Source organism: Zosterops lateralis (assembly GCF_965231275.1).
Source record: "Zosterops lateralis genome assembly, chromosome: 15".
NCBI classification, from domain to species: domain Eukaryota; kingdom Metazoa; phylum Chordata; class Aves; order Passeriformes; family Zosteropidae; genus Zosterops; species Zosterops lateralis.
Genome location: NC_139775.1, coordinates 13,686,926 through 13,704,918, shown reverse-complemented (window position 1 = coordinate 13,704,918; position 17,993 = coordinate 13,686,926). Strand labels below are relative to the sequence as shown.

Below are 17,993 nucleotides of genomic sequence, written 5' to 3'. Positions count from 1 at the left end.
TCCCTGAACACCATCAGCCTGGCTCCTTCCAGAGCTGAAGTTAAACTCAGACTAAACCCTTCACTGCTGTGGGTTTCACAGCTCTGGCCAAGATGCTGCTGCTGCTTCCTGCATGTCCCCACATGGGGTTTTTCACATTCCTGAATGCAGGGCCCAAATCCCAGCCTCATTCTTCCCCCACAGGATCAGGACCAGGTAAGAGCAGCAGCACCTGTTTCAGAGGGAGAGAGGCTCCAGATCCCCAAGGAGATGGCAGCCAAGGGCCCAGCATGTGTTGGGATCAGCTCTCTCCCTCCTCACCAGCACCAAGGTCACTCAGCAGCATTTGTTCCCCAGAACAGAAGAAATATGTTCTTCTCTTGGGTCCAAATGCTGACTGCAGGATGGCAGGGGAGGTCCCTGTCCCACATCCCCTACCAGGACAGGGTGCAGAGAAGAGCCCAGCAGCCAAAGCCTTGGCTCCAGCTCAGGGTGGGCTAAGCCCAAGCCTCATGAATGCAGCAGCGGGGGAAGAAGGGTTGGCGATTTCCCCCAGGGCTATGGGGAGGTGGGGGACAAGATCTCCAACCATGAAGAGCCTGCCCCACCCCAGCAGAAAAGCAGAGGTGGGCCTCAAACTTGCCTCCACAAGACCAGCCCAGACCATCTTCATCTTTAAACCCAGTCCATGCTGCACCCTCCTGTCCTGGGAACCAGCACTGTCAGAGGACTGACGACTGCGAGGGGCAGCCACGGCCAAGAGCAGCCTCCCCATCCCTCCACCCCTGGCACCAGGACGGGTCAGGTCACAGCATAGAGCTCCTCACGGTCGTTCTGGCAGATCTGATAGCGACACGTGAGCTTCTGGGACCAGGCCCAGGGCTTCTTATGCTTGTCCCGAGGTGGGAGCAGGAAAGCGACGCTGCAAGCCACCAGCACGTGCCAGATGCTGTGGGTGTAGTAGTAGTTCTCATTGGTTTCCATGAAAGCGTACACTGAGATGGCAATGAAAGCCAAGGTGATCCCTGGGAGGAGGTAGAAAACCCAGCGTTTCCACGAGGAGGGGTAGCAGTGCCTGCGCTTTGCTCCGTGGTGAACCTGGGGGGAGCAGAGCACACGGGGGGTTAAAGCAGCCAAGCAGAGGTTGGGGCAGGGGGGAAACAGACCCCAGAGCATCTGCTGACCTCCCAGGAGGAATTGCTGCCCCTGAGGAATTCAGCTCCCTTGTGTTGTAATTCTCTGGGGAAATGGTTTCTCCCTCCTGACCCCCTGGACTCTGTCAACAAATAGAGTGACCCTTCCTTCCTTCCTTCCTTCCCTGACCTCGCTGGCTGTGGTCCAGCTATCTTTTCCCTGAGCAGGGGGCTATATAAGCCTCACCCTTCCTTGTTCTGTCTCTTTTTCCCCCTGGAATTTTGAAGAATAAACGCCTGGGACAAAGGTCCCAGGAAAGGGTCTCTTCTGATATCTTTTATCTCGTCCTTGGTATAATTCCCTCCAAAGTCTCCTAATAACTGAGCTAGCTAAAGCTCCTGGAGGCGAGCAGGGGGCATTTATACACCCTTGCTGTTTGGGCCCATTTCTGCTGTGCAAAAGCCCCCCAAGAACTGTGGCACCAGAGCCCAGCACAGATGATACAGCCCCTGCCCAGGGCCAAGCCACAGCCCATGTTTTGGGACAGCACTGGAACTCCAGGTCTGAGACTCAGAACCAGGAGATTTCTCAGCTATTGCAGGGCTGGAAGGTGAATCCCTTGCCCTCTCCTCTCCATCTGGGTGTTTCAGGGTTTCAAGCCATGCCTGTGGATGGGCTGGAGGCTGCTCCACCACCACCATTCCCCATGGGGAGCAAAGGGCAGCAGGTCCTGCCTGGCTGCCCTCACTTACCCACGCTGTGACCATGATGACGAGGGCGAAGAGACAAGGACCCATCATGTTCCACACCCCTCTGCGGTCCAGCTGCAGGGACATGGCAATCAACAGGGTCCCCGAGACGAAAAGCACCTGGAAAAGAGACACCACCACTACGGTCAGGAGCTCATCTGTTGAGAGAGTACAGCCAGACATGCCAGAGGCAGGGAGAGCCTCTTCTGGCCTCCCAGCTCCATATCCAAGCAAGAGTCAGGAAGAACAACTTCAAGAAAGAGAAACCACAGAACCCATGAACCTTTACCCCAAATCTCAGGGGAAATCTCTAGGCCCTACAAGCACGCAGGGCCAAAAGTGACAAACAGGCTCTGTCACCCAGCTGTGTCATTACAATCCAGAGGTGAGAGGGCTCAGTGTGGCCACTTGTGGCTTGGTCTGGCTGGGCCCCCTGGGCTCAGGTGACACTCACATATTTCAGGATCTTCTTCAGGCGGGCCATGCAGAGGATGGTGACCCAGATGGACACCACGGAGCCCAGGAAGTCACAGTACTGCAGGGTGTCGTAGTCCATGATGCACATCACAGCCACGCCCGGCTGATCACACGCGTGGTAGAACTGGGGACAAAAGCAAAGGTCAATGTGAGCCCAGCAGCACCACAAGGGCTCTTTGGAGAAGGGAGGCAGGAGAAGGCTCAGCCCACAAGCAGGATCCCTCCTGTGCTGGCTCCAGGAAGCTCCACCAAACCACTTATGGAAATGGCATTATGGAAAGCAGGTGAGAACAGGCATCCTGCACTGTCCCAGCAGCTCTGAAAGGGCAGGACATAGTGCTGGAGCCAGTCCAGAGGAGGGATATGGGGTTGTTAAGGGGACTGAAGCCCCTGCTCTATGAAAACAAGCTGAGAAAGCTGGGGCTGTTCACCCTGGAGAAGGGAAGGTTGCATGGAGAACTCATAGCACCTTCCAGCATCTGTAGGGGGCTACAGGGAAGCTGGAGAGGGATTCTTCTCAGGAACTGGAGTGATGGGACAAGGACTAATGGGTACAAATTGAAAGAGGGGAAATTTAGGTTAGCTATTAGGGAGAAAATTTTTACTGTGAGCATGGTGAGACACTGAAACAGGTTCCCTGGGGAGGTTGTTGATGCCCCAGCCCTGGAATATTCACAGTATTCAAAGCCAGATTTGGATAAGGCTTTGAGCAACCAGCTCTAGTGGGAGGTGTCCCTGTCCGTGGAACTAAGTGATTTTTAAGGTCCATTCCAACCCCTTAACATTCTTGGATACTACAAAGTGCCCATGGAAGTGCTTGTCCAATGATCCCAGAAACTCCTTGTGGAGCTCCAGGATGGGCTGCTCCACTAATTCTGGTGCAGCATCCCCAGAGCTCAGGGGGAGGTGTCAGAGGACATGAGGCAGCCCCTACCGTGGAGAAGAACATGGTGTAGGTGTAGACAGAGGCCTCCACCAGGTAGAAGCGATAGACAGCGACTGCAATGGCAGGCAGGAACATGAGGTTGCTCAGGGTGAGCAGGAGCGTGGCCAAGTTCTGTGTGCCCACGCTCTGGGCCTTGGTGTCATCTGTGCAGCTCCAGCCGCCCCAACCTGTGGACAGAGAGGTTTCTGTGGATCTCAAAGGCCCTGCCTTGTCCTCCTACAGCAGCCAGCAGGAGCCTGGGATGTCTGAGAAGGAGCAATCCCACACCCAGACTGTCCCTGAGCCTCTTCTCCATCAGCCTCTCACGCTCCTGCTCTCAGGGTGGTCTCATTACTTGTCACACACTCTGCTGTGGGAAGCTGGGGAACCCCAGCAGAGCCCTTTGGCTGCCCTGAGGACATTCCCCAGGTTGTCTCCACATCCATCCTACATCCATCCCTGCAGTAACTCAACACACATGCTACTTGCTGGTGGAACATCAAGCACTCAGGGTTCAGATGCTTCATACGATGGTGTAAGTTGGATGTGAGATCCCTACAGATCCCAGGAATCCTCCCAGCACTGAGGAAGCCATTTGGGCTCCTCTTCTACCAGCTGTCATAGCAGGGCAGACCCAAAACCAGGTCAGGCTGTTCTGGACCTTCCCCAACTGACTTTTGAAGATCTCCAAGGATGGAGACCTGGAATCTGTGCCAAAACAAACAGACTCCCTCTGAAGTTTTTTCCCCCTCTGAAGGGGAAAAAAATGTGTCTTCTTCAACTTAGGTGAAAATTTCCTTGCTGCAGCCAACATCTGTGGCCTCTTGCCCTTTCCCTGTGCTCCCCCTGCATTGCTGGCTCCAGGATCCCTGTAACCTTGGTGAAAGAAAGTGTGATTGGTCCCACTCCAGCTCCTCTTCCACAGGCTGAACAAACCCACTGCCTCAGCCCATGGTGACATCCAGGGCTGCACAGGAGACAGGGCCTGACACAAAACACAACTCTCACCCTCTGACAGGATATAAAGGACTGAAAGAGGCACTCTACAAACACAAATCTGCCTCTTCTTTTTTAAAATTATTTAAATTATTTTAATTAAAGGTTAGGATGCCCATGCCCTCCTTGTGAAAAAAGGAGATCAGCCACAGAGCACTTGGGGTACGTGCAGGCACTCCTTGGTCAAAAAGCAGAGTTAACAGCAGCATCCATCCCATTCCAGAGCCACTGGAACCCACAGCAGCAGCTCTGCCCTGTGCTGGCTCCCTGCCAGGCAGAGCCCAGGGAACCTGCTCTCTCTGGTTTATTTCTGGGTCACGAATATGCAGATGGGGCATTTTGCTTGGAGTGATTCAGCGGAAAGCTGTCCTCAGCCTGATTCCCCAGTTCCCTTAAGGTCCTCTGTGCTTCCCAGAACCTGGCAGCCCTCAGGGAAATTGGGATGATGCTCTCCATCTCACCCCCCATCAGCACTGCAGCAGGGAGGTCCTGGCTCAGGCCCAGAGCAGCAGGGAACCACATTTGGCCTTGTCCTTCTGCTGAGAACAGGTGCACAGACCCACCCAAGCACAGCAGAGCTCATCTTCCCTACACCACAGACTTCCCAGGCCATTAAGATAATTAGGAGCTGACACAGATATTCCTCCTCCAGGGGCACCTCTGAGTCTCAGGCTCTTGGCAGGAGACACACAGGGACCGCAGCCCAGCCCTATTGCACCTCGTACCAGGAACCTGCACAACAAACCTCCCTGACAGGCACAGGCTCTGACACAGGCATCTCCAGGCACCCTGATCTCTCTGGGGATGCTCAGAAGCACTTCTCCAAGCCTTAGGGGACTCCAAGCTGTCCTCATCCCAATTCCCCATCACCCCTGGGGCTGCCCTGGGTCCTTCCCAGAACTTTCCTTCTCCAGGCACCGTGACACTGCCAGCCAAAGCAGACCCCAGGCTCCCCCACTTAAACACCAGCATTTTAAACTGCATTTTCCCCTTGGGGAGGATGGAAAAGCCTCCCAGGAAGAGGCACTCACCAGCCTTGCAGCTGCAGCCAGCATAGAGGTATCCGTGCCTGCGCAGGAGGCTGCACTGCCCGTAGGGGCCGCAGTCGTTGAAGCAGGGGGTGAGGTACGCAAACACCGTCACTTTGGCCTCAGCACTGGAGCAATCCCTGCAAGGACAGCACGTCCCCATGGTGACACAGCCCTTGGGGGCAGCCCTGGGCCCTGCCCCCAATAGCCAGGCCATGCTCCTGATTGCAAGCTCCCTGGTATTTCGGTATCTGCTCCATCCCTTCCCAGAGCCAGGAGCAGAGCCAGCCCCCTCCCAGCTTGGGCTGCCAAACTGATGTCCAGGTGGGTGTCAGCTCTCCCCAGAGCCCCATGGCAGACCCCAGTGCCCATGGCTGTCCCCAGGACCAGTGTCACCAGCGCTGTTTTGCATCATGGACCTGGCTCCTTACACAAGAAATCACCAGGAAGACAACCTGCAGGAATTCAGGCACAGCTGCCTGCACCTTAGAGACCTCCCAGAAGGGTAACAGCAGCAATTATTTTCCAGTTTATCACCTCTGAATCCACCTGGGGAAGAGGAAGCTCACCTAGGCACGCTCTGCCATTGTCTACATGAGCTGTGCCAGTTCAGGATCAAACAAACTGCATGGATGCCCACAAGGGCCACCCCCCTCCTTGTCCCTCTAAAGCCACAGTGCAATTGCCACCAGGTGAGAGGAGCCCACAGCCCAGACAGGAGGACAAGGGGTCAGGTTTTCTCACACAAGCCAAGGGCAGTGGGATGTAGTGGGATGACATCCAGACTCACCCCTGGCCCTTGGGGCAGAGGAGCTGCAGGGACAGGAACCAGTCATCTGTCTGTGGGTACAGGACAATCAGCATTGCTTCTGCAGAGGAAGTGCTCACACTCAGAGGGTAGCCCTGGGAAAAAGCTGAAAGAAATGAGAGTGCTGTAATGTGCCAGGGCTTGAGGAGAAGGGCCCACAGCAATCCCAGGTTGAGACTGCTCCTGTACCTCCTTGCTCCCATGCTCAAGAGGCACCAGGGGCATGGACAGGACCCCTGCTCTCAAGACCTTTTTTTCTTGAGATCTCAATTTTTTCTTTCATCTCAGTTCCTGGTATATATCTGGGCAGCCCAGGGCACCTGGAACAACCTGTTGTCTTGGCTGGTCTTCCAGCGCACAGCTTAGCTGCTTTGCATATCAGCAGTACCTCCATCATCCTCAAACCTCCTGCCAACAAGGCTGGAAGAGCCCCAGCTGATAACCAGATCTTCCTTTGGTAGAGGCTATCTTGTGGAGCCAAGACCACCACCTGCACCCCGGCACCCTGGGAATGTGCCAGCACAAAGACCTCATGGGGATTTGTGCAAAAATCAGGTTTTTTGGGACACACCATGAAGTCCTGAGCCAGCTAACAACTCAGCAGGTCTAAAAGCAGAGCCCTGAGATGACACAGATGAGCTGGTGGTAGTGCCAGCATCCCTCCTACCTGTGCTGCAGTTCTGTGTGGCGTTGAGGGACAGCACTGGTGAAGCAGCACTCACACAGGCTGCCACGGTGGCATTGGCCAGGCTCACAGATGTCTGTGCAAACAGAGCAGTGTCCCATGTTAGAGTGCCCCAAAGCCATCCCCCTGCACTGTTCCTCCCCCAGGGCCTACGGGACTATAAATCATAAATCCTTCAAGCCAAGTCACCCATCAATTCAGTTTTCTGTTCCACTGGACTTTGTGCTACCACTGCATTGCGTCTAGTCTCATGGGGGACCCTGTCAGGGGAACTGCCCCAAAGCTGGGATACCCACACATCATTTCAGCACCAGCACAGGGGAGACACAAGTCAGAGTCTGCAGAACATCCAGGCTGAGCCCTGGACTAGCCCTCAAGAAGATTCATGGAATTTCAGGGGGCTGATTTTGGTGGCACTGGGGTGTCACTGAAGGAGCCTGGGAATCAGTGACTTGGACAGGAACATCCCTGGGTTCCCCTGCTCAGCCTCCTCTCCTGGTGGCAAGGTGCCAGGCTCCCATGGAGAAGATGGCACTGCAGCTGCTTTCCATTTTGTCTCCTCTGCGTCACTGCCGCCACATGCCGCAGGCTGTGGCATTTGAATTGGAGCTGGCAGGTGGGACATGCTGGAAGCAGCTAAAAAAGGCTCAGAGTATTTTGTAACAACAAGAAAAAGAGAAATAGTCCCACTGGTACCCACAACTCTCGGGGCATGAGGGACAAGCCCTGCCTAGGGGACACAAACCCTGCCCAGGGGACACAAGCCCTGCCTAGGGGACACAAGCCCTGCCCAGGGGACACAATCCCACCCATCAGCACCTTGTTGAGCAGCAGATTGACCACGAGGGATCCCCCGCTGTCCATGCCCGTGTTGAGGTTGAGCAGGAGCAGGGTGGGGGACAGGGAGCTCACGGGCACACTGGGGCCGTTCAGGAGCCGGTAGCGCACGGACACCACGTCCAGGTCCTCCCTCACCACGGGCTGGCTCTGCAGGCAGGAGCTCCGTGGGCTGGAGGTGTTGCGTGGAGCCTCTCCTGCAGCTGGGGCAGAGCTGCCTGCTGCTCCTGGCCTGGCACCAGCCTGGCTCTGGTTTAGGCTGATGAAGTTAAGGAAGGAACTGGCGCTCCCTGGTCTGCAAACTGGAGTGAAAAAAGGAGAGGAATTGGCACAGCCAGGTCTAGCACCTCACCCAGCAGATCCAGCGACAAAGGAGAACACAAACTGTCCAAGGGACAGCACAAACTGGGGGGCTCCAGGTGGTTCATGCCCTGCATGAACTGTCACTGAAGAGCCATCTTTGCAGAAGGATGTCCCTCCTTCAAAGATGGGACATTGCTGGGAGCCAGACAGTGGTGCAGTGGGTGGAAGCACCCTGGAGCTGCAGGGAAGGGATAACATATCACCATCAAGGTGCCCAGGGAGTGCTCACTCGCCAGCAGCAGAGCTCAGCACTCAGCTGTCCCACAGCCACAGGCTGCACAAAAGTCTCTCCCAGCTCCCCATCCGTGAGCAAACAAAGCTGAGCAGGAGGGAGAAGCCAACCCACAGACCATCACCCTGTGGCAGATGGAGCTGGATGGGACACCTGGAGTCCCACTGCTGGAGACTGTCCATTGCTCCCAGAGACTCCAGTGCTATCCTTTTACATCTCTGCTACCAGTGCCAGGTCTTCCAGCACACAGGATGAGGCTCTGTTTGGAAAATGAGGTGGCAGAACCCCCAGCAAAAGAGAACTTTAAACAGGTACCTAGTTGGTGAGCTTCCAGCAGTCAAACAGGGATTAAGGTCACGTAATAGGTGCAAACATGCTTATCACAGCCACAAGGACTTTGTGACCACCCAAGCCACACAGTGCCACTGGAAATGGTAACATCCCCTTACTACAACCCCAGACATTTCCCCAAGTAAACCTCTGTGAGGTGGTTTCCTGCCTTTAGCCTGCTCTTGGCCAATTAATAGTCAACACAGCCTTAGTTTGGTGTACCACAGAAAACTATTTTCCCCACCAAATTTTAAGCCACTGCTTCCTGAACAAGCTTTAGAAAAATAACACTGAACTTTTCAGGTGTTTCCAAACAGGCAGCCCTAGCAAAAGCCTCTCTGGGGTGAACACCAGTGTTTTTAATTTTGTCCCCAGAGCAAAAACTAGGTCGTCCAAGAGGAGGCAACCAGCCTTATGGGGAGCATAGGCCACCCCAGCCAGGCACCCAAAGACCCAAGGGGGACACGTAGAACCCTCTGGTTCTTCCCTCACAGCTAAAGCACACGGAATCCCACCTGTGAAAGAAGCCAGCATCTCCACCGACACGCTGGCATTGGCAGTGCCGAGGCTCTCCACCATGATCTGCAGCCACTTCTCCCAGGGAGGAGAATCCAGGGCCAGGCTGCAGTTGATGCTCCCCGTGCAGGTGAGGCTCCTCTGGAAGGACTGGGGCAGGGTGATGGAGCCCAGCAGCACCCTCACAGCACAGGCTCTCTGCTCGCTGGTGACGCAGCTGCTCAGCTGGAACTGCATCCCCGCGGCGTGTTTGGGAACGAAGACCCTGCAGGGAGAGGGAACAGCAGTTTGCAGGGCTTGTACTCCCAACACAAGCCAGGTCCCCAGGGCTTTGTGACAAGAGTTAGACTGCCCTGCTTGGTGCTGTGAAAATCCTTCTCAAAGCAGGAAGAACTAAAATTCCTGCAGTTGAATCTATGACCGCCTGGGAAGAGTTGGAAAGGGTGGTTGTGTGCTCCCCGTGCAGACCCTAACACTGCTGCAGGGAGCTCAGCAACAGGCTCAGAGACCCCCCAGCTCCAGCCCCACATGGGAACAACACTGGCTTCCCCTAAGCAGCTCATGTGGGAAATCCCACCCCGCCCTGCCCTCAGTTGCCCACCCGCTGCTCCCACTCACTTGACATGCAGTGGCTTAGCAGGCGAGACAACCGTGTGTGGCATGGGGACACCAGGCTCCAGGACAGGCATATCAGTGAGTCTGAGCACAAACATATCTGCCTGGAACATATAGGGGCATGGAGTGGAGAAACCCTGCAGGAGGGGAGAGCACAGGGGTCAGGCGTGGTTGTGATGAGACACCCGGGGCAGGGCACTGGGTGTGACCCTCACCTTCACCTCGATCCTGCCGGCAGCCTGGGGCAGGTGGGCAGCGATGAACCAGTCCCCAGCAGCGGGGGTGGTGACGTTGACAAAGGTGGTGTTCTGCACTGCACTGCTCAGGCTGATGCTGATGTTGTAGGAGGGACGGACGGTGGCATTGGCAGGAAAGCGTGTGCCCAGCGGGTTGATGACGGGAGGGGCTCCGTGCCGAAAGTGCCTGCCAGGGAAACCACAGCCAGAGCAAACTCAGGGGTCTGCAGACACTGGGATACAAACTGGCCTTGGATTGGAAAAGGAGCACACTGGAAAACCCCGCATTTTCAAGTGGAGTCATCGTTTTCATCTGGTGAGGGTTGGCTGCGATTGGCTTATCTGGGATTTATTTAGAGATTGGTTTAACTTGGCAGCTTATTAAGATTTACATGATTCCATCGAGCCTGGAAACAAATTTCCAACACTTGATAAGGCTAAGCCCCACCCACAGACTACTGCTTTATAACCATCAGCAAATTCCCCAAATAGGGAAAATCGTCCACAAAGAACTTTAATTTTCTAGCTAAGATCTGCATCTTCCCATTTCCTCTTCTAAAGAAGGCAAATAGACTGAAAAGACACTTTCCAAGGAAGGCCCATGTTACAGACTTCAGTACAGCAGCACTTCTGCATTCCAGATCAGCATTTGGAGCAGCAGAAACACACACAGCTGAGGAATGTGGGAGATATTTATTCAGTCAATTTGGCATTTAATTTGATTGCTTTTGGACTGCACTGCAACAGGTCCAGCAAGTAGACATGACAGGTGATATGTTATTACTCCTTGGAGCTTATCTGGTTTAGCCATCACTTCTTGGATTATTGTTTAGCTGCTGCCTTGTTCCTCATTTCCCCAAACTTCCTTTTCTGAGAAGCAGAAAGCAGGAAGATAATCTGTGCCAGGCTTCCTAGGAACAACTAGGAGTGCCAGTCTCCTCAGGACAGACCAGGGAAGCAAAACCAAGCAGCTTCAGTCACTCCCAGATCTCTGTGGAAGGGGTGCCAGAGACCCATGTGGCTCCATGGGCACAACTTGCTGAGGAGGCTTGGTGTCCCCCAGAGATAAAGCTCAAAATCTGGCAAGTTTTGGATAACAATTCCTTCAACAAGTCAAGTACTGTTTTAATCAGCATTTCTGTCGCTCACATTGAGTTTGCAGTTTTCTCATGTTCCTGTATCCACACAACACCACATTCCTCCCCTGTCTGTGCTCCTCACGAAGTGCCCCAAAATCTCCTCAGCTCTTCTGCACTGGGCAGTTTGCCCATCTCCAAACAGTTTGAGTTTGCTCAAGTCCCTTGTAGTCCTGCCACATCCTTTGGCAGCATGTGCAGGTTCTGCCAGGCCAGGAACACCTCTGAGCAGCACATCTGCCTCACTGTGAAGCTCTCTCCAGCATCCTAAGGGGTCTCTTGGACACCACACCTGATAGGCAGCCCCAGATCCACTGGTAACATTAACACAAAACACTCCTACAGGTTTACACACAGATCCAGTCCTGACACATGAAGAAACTACGTCTCCTGCAGCTGAGGAACTGCCCAACCTCCACAACCAACCAACCCCAGCCACCCTGAGTGACCAGGACAAGGGGACAAGAGGCCCAGAGGGACAAGCCCTGGCACATACATACACAGTGATATCCATGCTGGAGCACTCAGGGCCTTTCCCCCGGGATGCCTGCAGGAGCCAGCGCAGCAGCACCGTGTCCTCTGGCACGTGGAAGTGGAAGAGCTTGGCGTTCCCATACCAGCTGTAGAAGGACAGCTTCTGTGCACTCTGGGAGAAGTACTCGGAGACATACAGGGAGTCTGGAAGGGAAGAGAGCACAGCAGTTGGTGGGGGAGCTGCTGGGGGCAGGCTGCAGGGCTTTAGCCACCCACACAAGTACACAGGAGGCTTAATGTTTCTTAGAAAAGTGCACTTTGTGTCCCTGATTTCTCATTCCAGTCCCATTAGATATGTGGTGATCCGTGCACCTCCAGCCAGAACCACCCACATGCCTGCTACAAAACCATCACCCTGGACCAGAGATGAACTAACAGATGCCTAAACTACACTCTGAGAAACGTGCCCTGAAGATAAGAGATCACCAGGGACGCCATGGAGGAGGAAAAGGTCAGGAGGAAAGGTTAGTGGCAGAAGGAAAGGTGATGGAACAGGCAGCAGGAAGCCCTGGGGCACAGCACAGAGCAGATGGGTGCAGGCAGCACAGGGGTGCCCTGTGCCCCAGCAGCAGATTGTGGTGCCAAGAGGCAAGAGCTGTGCCCTTGTCTCCTGCTGAGTTCATGGGCTGATGTTTTACATGGGCAGAGAGTCAAGGGACAGGGGGGATGATTTTAAATAAAAGGAGGAGAGATTGAGATTGAGTATTAGGAGGAAATTCTTTCCTGTGAGGGTGGTGAGGCACAGGCTGTCCAGAGAAGCTGTGGCTGCCCCATCCCTGGAAGGATCCAAGACCAGGTTGGACAGAGCTTGGACCAACCTGGTCTGGTGGAAGGTGCCCCTGCCCATGAGATGATCTTTAAAGGCCCCTTCCAACCCAAACCATTCTGTGGTTATCCATTTACCCAGCTCAGGACACAGGCACTGCCTTCCCGTGACACATAACACTATGAAAATTCATGTGCTGCAAATGTAACTCTTTCAGACATACCTTCTAAAGCCTAATGATTTTCCTAGCTGGAAGAAAGGCTGCTGGGACAGTGAGAACAGCCCCAGGGAAGGCTGAAAGGGCTTGCAAGAGGACAACAGCTACTCAGTCAAAGTGCCATCAGGACAAACTAGATCCCTCTGCCCAGCTGTACACCTACAGATCACCCCCAGCAAAATTATATATTACCCAAACCAGTCAGACTGCAGCTCAGGGCTGGAAAAGAAGCAGCACACCAGTAGAGAAAGGGATAAACTGCACAGAGACAGCAGAGCCAAGGCCATCCAAACCAAGGTTCATAACACTCAGCAAGAGGGTAGAAGGTTTTGTCTTCACGTTTATATGGAGTGCTTCCTGATGCTCCTTTCCTACTCTGGAATCCCCAGAGTGGGGAGAAACTGCAGCACCTTTCAGAGGCTGATTCCTCATTTCTATCAGAGAATAGCAGTGAGGGTGAGTTAACTTGCCTTCCCTCAAAGCTGCACAGGGTCGTGCTGGAAACACAGAGGACCCAACTGTGTGTGAGACAGACAGCACAGAAAGAGGAAAACAATCCTCAGGCAGGACCAGATCCTTGGGACACACTTCCTGCCGGGAGGAATCTAATCCTAGCAGGAACTACGATTGATTCATGCCCCAAAGGAGGACGCTGACCGGCACCCACGGCACTGCGAGGAGACAGGAACGGTAATCATGGGTTTAACTCCTTGGCAACTCACCAAGCCAAAGCCTGCGGGCATCCTGCAAGCCCAGCGGGGAAAGGAGGAAACAGGAAAGTGAGAAATACCAGGCACACAAGGCAGCTGGAGGATTTGCTCCTGGAGGAAGAGCTTGACTGCCTGACCTTGCCGCAGGGGCTGCCCTGGCTGCGCACCCACCAAGGGAACAGAGCCAGGAAAGGCAAGAGGGAAAAGTGAGCCCTGAGCAGGACAGGCAAGAGGCCACAGCCCCCCTGGGCAGAGCTGTCCCAGTGCAGTCCCCACGCCGGGGTCACTCTGCTCTCCAGGCCAGCAGGGAGCAGAGACCACAAAAGGGGCTTTTCAAAGCAATGCTCCCTGGCTGAAAGGCCAGCACAGTGCGTGGGTACCGGGGACAAGAGCTGGCTGTGATCCCTGCAAGCCCAGGGACATTTCCCACACCGGGGCTATGGAAAGGAGCAGGCTTTCATCAGTGGTGTCTGCACCCCCAGCACACTCCTCACCCACTTGGCACACTCGTTTCTGGCAGTCCATGGGGACATTTGGGCACAGGATGAGGGTAGGCAGGGACACAAACCATGAGTAGAGCTGGGTGAACCCCAGTCCTTCTCCACACAACCTACAACCTGCCCCAACCCCACCAGCTGTCAGCCAGGGCCACCACCCATCCTGCACGTCCTCACAAAGCCAAGGCTCCATTTCTGTGGCTTTGGGAGAAGAGAGGGCTAAATTAAAAGCTCCAGCAATCAGCAGTGCTCTTTATTAAGGACTGGTCAATTATGTGGAGTGAGCTCAAGAGCATTTCCAGGTCAGAGCAGGCAGAGCTGCCCTGCCCACGCACTCCTGTCACCAGGTAAGCACCAGCTGGGACTATGGACAAAGTTCACTGACAAACAGCTCCTTGTAGTGACAAGGGCTGAACCTCTGCTCACAGCTGTGCTGGGCACCCAGAGCTGCACCAGCAACCTGTGACTGTGACTGTGCGACTCCCTCCGCCCAGGCTGACAAGGAAATACCACAGATAAGCGGAACAGCAGCTGGGGAAAGCCTGAAAGACAGGTCACTGCAGCCCATTTGCATCAAGAGAGAGTTCTCTGGCATGTGCTGTGCTCTGTTTGTGTCCATCCCCATCTATTCAGCCTGTTCCCCACCAGCGTGGAAAGCCCCACTTGACTGTTTCATGATGTGAAACAAGCTTTAAACTGAACAAGAGACTCTTCCAGTGGATGCTGTTTTCCACCCTCTTCCCTACAGATTTCGCATAAGCACATTTCAAACACACTGTGCAAAAACCAGAAGTGTTTTAAGACAAGGAACAGAACGTGGTAGAATCCCTGATGCACAGAGACACATTATTTCAATTTCAGAGCAAAGAGTCACCTACTACAGCTCGGGTTTGTTCATCCAAAGATGATCTCATGGTAGTTTTGACTGCGGGTTTCACAGGGCGCCCCATCAAAGGGATGAAGCCCTTATTTCAAAGCAGACACTGTCTAAAGCTACAAAGTTGATGAGCCTGACTCAAGGAAACGCTGGGCTATGTTGCAGGATGTTTTTCCCACTTACAATGTAACAGAAATCCTGTTCCTTTATCCTGGATCTAAAATGTTGCAGAACCTAGAAATGTTGCAGGACAAGGACCCCTCTCTGCCCTGGGGAGCAGCAGGTCTCTACCAGCCCCTAGATGTGACCCAGCCGAGGTGTATTCCCGACAGAGCATTCCCACAGCCGGCGGGACAAACCCAGCCTCACTCCTGAGGCGCAGGGAGCTCTGCAGGGCTGGGAACCCAGCGAGCAGGATGCCAGAGCAGGGAGGGCCTGGGGCACCGGGCCATCTCACCCGGGGCTCCCCGAGATCCTCACGCTCTGCGGACTGTGAGGAAGCGACAATCAAAATCAACAGGACAACCACGGGCAGAACGAGCCGAGCGGGACGGGACGGGACAAGCAGGTCAATAACCTCATGTCCCCAAAGCTCTCCACAGCCACAGCAGCTCCTGAGGGGAGGCACAGTCCCCTCAGGACCCCAGACCCACCGCTCTCCCCATAGCCCCGCTCCCTCCAATCCATCCATCCATCCCTCTGCACGCACTGGAACTAAAGTAACCTGAAAACAAGGCAAACCCAAGGAAAACAACCTCTGCAGAACCCTCTGCGAGTGGCCTGAGCTCGCACTGCTCCGCAGGGCCGGCACGGGCGCTGCTCCCCGGGGGATGCTCCAGAACCCCCGACTCCCTGGGGAAAGCACGAAACCACCCCAAAGTCACTGCAGATCCACCCCGCCAGCTGCCGCCAGACCCGGCCCGGCTCCCAGGGCTCTCCTCAACATCACCCTCCTCTCTGCCCCCCCCAGACCCCCCTCTCCGCCCCCCGGCCCCGCGGATCTCGCCTGCCCGGCACCGCCGGGACTCACCGGGGCCGGTGCGGTTGGCGCGGCCGGCGGGCAGCGCCAGGAGCTGCAGCAGCAGCAGCAGCAGCAGCGGCGGCAGGGGCGGCCCGGCTGCCCCGGCCATGGCCGCCCGCCGCTGCCCCGGCCCCGCCGCCCTGCCCGCCCCGCAGCGCCGCCGCCGCCGCTTCCGCCGCCCCGCCCCGGGAGGGATGAACCGGGAGGGATGAACCGGGAGTGGCGAACGGGGCCGCGGGTCCCACCCGAGAGCACCGCCCCGCTCCGCCCGGGATGCGCCTGGGGAGCCGGAGCATCAAAATCAGAATCAGAATCCTTAGGTTGGAAGACGCCTCTGAGATCAAGTCCAACCACATCTTTTTAAAGTCTTTTTTTTTAGGTGAATCCACCACCCCACCCATGCAGACCATTCCAATACTTTATTTACTGTTACCCCTACTCTTAGAAGGGTTATTTACTGTTCTTAGAGGGGTAACAAGTTGAGATTTGGATGTGGACCCTCACAGAGTCAAACATGGAAGGCTCTTTATTATCTGACTCTAATTCTGCTTTATATATATATTTATATATATATATTTTTATATATAATAATAATTTATATATATATTATATATATATAATATATATAATATATATATAATAATAATTTATATATATTTTATATATATCTGGGCCCAGATTGGCCCAAAGAGGTCACAACCTCCTGACTCCATTACTATGACTATTAGTCAAATCCTCTCTCAGATAACAACTATGCAAAAGACACAGATAAATTCTAAGAATACAATATTGTTTACATGAAGCAGCGTGAGGATCAGGCTGCAAAGGTTCAAACACTCGAAAGCAAGAAATGCAGGGGTGACATCTTACCCTTTCCGTAAAAAACTTTTCCCTGATATCCAGCCTATATTTCCCTTGGTGCACTCTCTGATGTGTTCCCCAGGGAAATTATACAACTTGGGGTCCTTGCTCAGGCAAAAATCCCACCACTCCCTCACCAGTCAGCTTAGCTGAGGACTTCAGACCTGTTTCCAGTCATCCACAAGCTCCTTGGTGATGGAGTTTCTACTTCTGGAGCTTAAAAATCTTTGCTTCTTGCTCTCACAAGATGTTATTCTTTGTAAAAAATTCTCGTGGCATGGGAAGGAAATCCCCTGGGGAAGTGCCTGTCATTTTCTAGGAACTCTGACATCACCAAAATCCCAGTCAGAGCAGGCTGTGTGCTCAATCCTGGCAATGTCCTCATCTGATTTAGGAGAAGGTTTCCCTTAAGGCAGCCCAGAAGCCTGAGGACATAAAGCCCAAGGGATGGGAAAGGACTATTCTGCTAATTTCCAGCTTCGGTTTGTTCACTGCTTGTTCATCCCTGTTTGCCCTTGTGTGATACTATCCTTGGATTTTCAGAGCTCTCCTTCTCTGAGGAAAACAAATAGACTCTTCTGTCCCCATTCTACATTAATTTAGCCTTCAACTCCATTTTAAAAGATATCAGCCCATCTCCAATCATCCCTTATTAATTACTTTCTTGAAATGCTGTTTCTAGTTATTTTCTTCTTAAAAGGGAAAAAAAAAAAGACATTCAATGGCAAAGACCAGAGCACAAATTAAACTTATCTAAGACAACGCAAAGTCAGATCCAGAATGTGTTACAATATCTATTTTTTTTTCACAGCTTGGGTCCCTTGGAGTACTTGTTCCCAAGAAAAGCATCCCAGTGTTCACTGTGATTGTGGATGGATGCTGTAGGCAAAGCCACCTCCAGACTGACAGCTGCTCCAAACACATGGGGACATGAAAATGTTATCATTGGCTTAGTTACTGTCTGGGCTGCTCCTTTTCCCTCTGGCTAAGCAGCCTCAGAAGGGGCGAGTTTGGGTCTCCTTTTGGCTGCAGAGCTGGAGTTGGGGCTGAAGCTGGAGCTGGAGGAGCTGAAGCTTCCTCCACTTACACAGGCAGTGCGGCAGGTGGATCACAAACACCTGCAGCTGGGCAGAAGATACAGCTGCAGTGGCATCTGCCTCATCCTGTGTGGCACCAAGAGCCCACAGAAAACCAGGTGAGGTTTCTGTCTGTGCTGAAGCCTTTGGGACTGTGCTGGGCCCACCAGGGTTTCTGTCTGAGTCAGTGGCAGTCTGGATGTGGTGTCGGTGTCCCTGTGATGGTTAGGGCTGACCACTTCTGCTTCTTGCTCTTTGGTCCACGAGTGCTGAACACATCCCTTCACCAGGAAGTCAGACAAAAGAGGAAGACCTTGTTCTGCAGAGTCTATTTCCTGCAGTGTTTCAAACAGGCCTGTGGAGAAGTCTGGATTATGTACTGGAACTA

The 17,993-nt window shown here is 53.8% G+C and overlaps 1 protein-coding gene across 2 annotated transcripts; it reads right to left on the bottom strand.

Moving 5' to 3' along the window:
* Positions 1–780: 780 nt before the first annotated feature.
* Positions 781–16,811, bottom strand: PGAP6 (post-GPI attachment to proteins 6; the record flags this gene model as incomplete). Of its 2 annotated transcripts, none has more annotated exons than XM_083872490.1 (13): positions 781–1,077; positions 1,866–1,982; positions 2,317–2,463; positions 3,274–3,452; positions 5,292–5,428; positions 6,079–6,202; positions 6,764–6,857; positions 7,601–7,920; positions 9,059–9,324; positions 9,678–9,811; positions 9,890–10,097; positions 11,543–11,724; positions 16,667–16,811. In XM_083872490.1, 12 exons carry the CDS (start codon positions 11,713–11,715, stop codon positions 781–783), a joined length of 2,196 nt encoding a protein of 731 aa, XP_083728616.1. The 2 variants fall into 2 exon arrangements, with proteins under 2 accessions (XP_083728616.1, XP_083728615.1); XM_083872489.1 differs by lacking the exon at positions 16,667–16,811 and adding an exon at positions 15,678–15,777 and having other exon boundaries at positions 11,547–11,724.
* Positions 16,812–17,993: the final 1,182 nt, after the last annotated feature.